Source organism: Terrapene carolina, unplaced genomic scaffold (genome assembly GCF_002925995.2).
Source record: "Terrapene carolina triunguis isolate 2854851 unplaced genomic scaffold, T_m_triunguis-2.0 Scaffold27761, whole genome shotgun sequence".
NCBI classification, from domain to species: Eukaryota; Metazoa; Chordata; order Testudines; family Emydidae; genus Terrapene; species Terrapene triunguis.
Genome location: NW_020692112.1, coordinates 1 through 3,901, shown reverse-complemented (window position 1 = coordinate 3,901; position 3,901 = coordinate 1). Strand labels below are relative to the sequence as shown.

The 3,901-nt window shown below is 68.3% G+C and overlaps 1 protein-coding gene across 1 annotated transcript; it reads right to left on the bottom strand.

Annotated features, from left to right (window-relative positions):
* Nucleotides 1–1,381: 1,381 nt before the first annotated feature.
* On the bottom strand, nt 1,382–3,517 carry LOC113408972 (adenylate cyclase type 6-like; the record flags this gene model as incomplete). Its single annotated transcript, XM_026662475.1, has 5 exons — nt 1,382–1,510; nt 1,734–1,875; nt 2,380–2,538; nt 3,076–3,203; nt 3,406–3,517. Coding segments are annotated over 5 exons (670 nt in total), but the record flags the coding sequence as incomplete, so codon positions are not given.
* Nucleotides 3,518–3,901: the final 384 nt, after the last annotated feature.

Sequence of the window (3,901 nt, the reverse complement as noted above, 5' to 3'; positions counted from 1 at the left end):
CCCCCCCCCCCCCCCCCCCAAGATCCTTCTTACTGATCCCGCCCCCCTTGCTCCCAAGCTAACGCTGCCACTCAGCAGAGTGCGCCACCCCCCAGGCATTGTGCTGTGTACAGGCAGGGGACAGGAAGGGAAACTGAGGCAGAGACTTGCCTGAGGCGTCGCACCAGAGCAGGGGCAGAGCACCAGAGACAGGACCCAGGAGTCCGGGTCTCCATCCACAAGGCCATCATAATGCCCGCGGTGCAGCATCCTCTCCCCTGGGACAGCCGCATCCCCCCCACCCCCCGTGCCGCCTTCCCCCAGCTCCCGGTGCTGTTCCCTGGCAGGGCATGTGGGGGGGACCCTTCACCAGCCGATGAGCCCTGGCGACCTACAGCGGGGTGGCAGCATTGCGCCCCTGGGCCTGCGCCCCACAGGAAGGGAGCTGGGCAGCACTGGAGGGGGGGGGGGGAGATGCAAGGCAGGAAGGATCTAAGGGCTCTGCCCCTCCCCCCTCCACAGTCCGGCTGGACCAGCAGAAGTGGCCCCGTGCGGCTCCCACACCCCATTTCCCCACCTCCAGACACCAGCCCCATGGCTTGGCCCAGAGACGGGCTCACGGCGCAGGATGTACTGGCCCACCTGCCCCACCACACTGCCCACCCAGGCACCAGCGGGGCAGCCACGTCCAGCCGTGCCATGGCAACGGGCACTGCACAGATGAGAGATTGTGCTATAGCAACCGGCTCCATGGCAACCAGCTCCAGGCTGACAGTGAGCCATTCCATGGCAACCGATGCTGGACTGCGCCATAGCAACCGGCACCATGCCGATGCACCGAACTAAAGCAACCGGCAGGGCAAACGCCGCAGACTGTGCCCTGGCGCCTGGGGCCACACCAGAGCCCAGCCATGCCCTAGCGCCTGGCGTCATGACAACAAAGGGCAGAATGGCAACTGTGCAAACAAGCCATTCCATAGCAACCAACCATACATGCGCCATGAGGATGAACTGCCCCCCCCCCCGCTCCCAGCGCAGCCCCCCAGGGGGGGCAGGAAGCGAGCTGGGGAAAACCAATTCAAAGTGCTGGAGTGAGGGGAGAGGGGCAGGAAGGGGGGGCACATTGGCAGACAGGGGTGGGGGGAGCTCCCCTCTCCAGACAGGACTGAGTGAGCCCTGGAAGCGGCATGGAGCACCAGTGTCAGAGGGGTCAATGCATGGGCGGGCCCCACTCCCACATGCCCCCCGCCTTGGTTAGGGGAACCCCCGACATGCAGACCAACGAGACCCACCCCTCCCACAGGCCAGGCCCAGACTCCAGCTGACAGAGACCCTCTTCTTCCTTCCTTCCTTCGCCCCCGGGCAGAGGAAGGCCCCCCCCCCCCGCCCCCCCCCGACTCACCATCTGCCGGAAGGCCTTGGAGTCCTTGGTGCGGGAGAAGGTGCGGTCGGGCACCCAGCGCGGCACCAGCCCCTCCGTGGAGTTGGCCCGCGCCCGCTGCAGCTTGGCCAAGATAGCCTTCTCCTCCTTCTGCTCGGGGAGAGGAGGGCGCAGGGTGAGGGGCCCCACCGAGGCACCCCACCAGCACCCGTTGGAGCGTCCCTCCACCCAGCACCCGCCCCCGCCCCGAGCACCTGCCCTACCCAGCACCCACTAGAGTCAGCCCCACCCCCGAACGCTCACCCCCCAGAGAGGCGGCCCCCCGTGCCGGGGACGCATCGCCCCCACCCCCAAGCCCGGCTCCCAGACTCACGCGCTTCTGGCTGCAGCCCACGATGAGGAAGGTCTCGATGTTGTGCTCCTTGAGGTAGGCATTACGCTCGCCCCCGTGGCCGGGCTCCACCTCGTAGTCCCCGTTCAGGTACTGAAGCGTTGCCCAAGTGATGTGGATGCGCCTGGGGGGGGGGGGGGGGGGGCGGGCGCTGGGCCCAAGGGGCCAGCCCCCCCCATTCCCTGTCTAACCCGCCGCACCCCCAGCGCGAGAGTCCCCGGGACGGGGCCCCCACCCTCCGGGGCAGGACAGAGCAGCTGCTTAACCCACAGCCACAGGCGGGAACTGCGAGGAGAGCACCCCCTACTGAGACCCCTGAAGTGCAGCCTCCTAGCGCTGCCCTGGGGCCAGCGCTGACTGCTGGGGAGAGCCCCCCACCTGTCCCCTGCAGTACAGTGCCCCCAGCACCCCACTGAGCCCCCTGCACCCACTGGGGTGAGTGCCCCACTGCGCCCCCGCCTGCCCCCTGCAGCACAGCTCCCCTGGCACCACAGAGGGGCCAGCGCTGACTGCAGGGGAGAGAGCCCCCTGCTGAGCAGGCTGTTTCCCAGGGGGCTCCCATCTAGGCACTGCCCCAGTCTGATCCTTCTTAGCCGTGAGCCCCCCCCCCTCCGCATCCTCCACTCACCCAGCTTTGCCTCCGGCTTCCATCTGATTGGCCAAGGTCACGTCGTTGGACCAGACGTCGAACTGCCACTTGCGCAGCCCCAGCACCCCGCAGTGCACGCGCCCGCTGTGGATGCCCACCCGCATGTTCACGTTCACCCCCGTCACCTCGCGCACCAGCCTGGGGGGGCACAGAGAGCGTCAGACCTGCCCACCCCCCGCAGCAGAGGGGGACCCCAGAGCACAAGGGAGCGGGTGTGACCTGCTCGCCATGGAGAGAACAATGGCAAGTCACGGCTGTGCCAGGCTGGCGAGACACAGATGTGTCCGGGGCAGGGGACATGAACCATCCGGCCCCTCGCGAGCAGCACGGCCGGGGGGGGGGGGGGGGCCCCCCCCCCCCCCCCGGGGTGGGCCGGCTCTGGGCGTGACCCCGGTCTGCCGCACAAGTCGGGGAGAGCCTGCGTGAGCGGAGCGAGCCCCCGGAGCACGTGGCTTGGGTGTAGCGCGTACGCATCAACGGACGGAGCAGGTGCACGGTGCGTGTTGTACGTAGGGCAAGCGTGCACTGCACCAACGGCAAATGTGCACCGTGCACTGCAGGTGCCTGTGCATCATCGGTGCGTGCCACGCACGAGGCTGGGGGCTGCGTGCAGTGCACAAGCACGTGGGTGCGACGATGTGAGCGGCTGGCCCAGGGCTTCCCCCCGCAACTCACGAGATGGCTTCGATCATGTCGACGCCCATCTCCACGCAGCAGTGAGCGTGGTCTCCCCGCGCCTCAGGCAGCCCTGACACACAGTAATAGCAGTCACCGAGGATCTTGATCCGCAGACAGTGGTTCTCCTGCGAGAGGGGCAGAGGGGGGCTCATGGGGTCTGCCCAGTGACACCAGCCCACAGGCAGACCCCACCCACCAGCCTGCCCCCCCTTGCCAACCACCCCCAGCCAGCCCCCCACCCTGCTCCCAGCCTACCCCACCCCCCATATCCCACCAGCCCCCAGCTTGCCGCCCCCCAGAACACGAAGCACCCCACAACGCGCTCACCGAGGCCAGCTTGTCAAAGCGTGCAAACAGCTCGTTGAGCGTCATCACCAGCTCCTGGGCCGTGCACTGGGAGGCCAGGCTGGTGAAGCCCTCGATGTCTGCGAACAGGATGCTGCAGAGGAGGGGAGAGCGAGCAGAGACTCAGACACTTCCCCCCGCCTCAGCCACTAGGTCCCAAAGTGCCTGGACCTCCAACCCCCTTCCCTGTGCCCCAGACGCCCCCCAGTGCCCCGCCAGGCACCCCAATACCCACTGCCTCAGCCAAGCATCCTCCAGGGCAGGTCCCCACCCTGCCATACCCAGGGGCTGCTCCCCAAGGCGGAGCTCCGCCTGCCCCACACTCCTAACCCCAGAGCCCCACAGGCCCCCCCAACCCTGCGTGTCCCTTGGGGCCTAGCTGCCGCCAGCGGGTCCCTGTCGCAGGGGCCCAGGCCGGGCCTCAGTTACCCAGGGCGATTCTCGCGGGTGCAGAGGAGCCCCCCAGACAGGGCCCCCC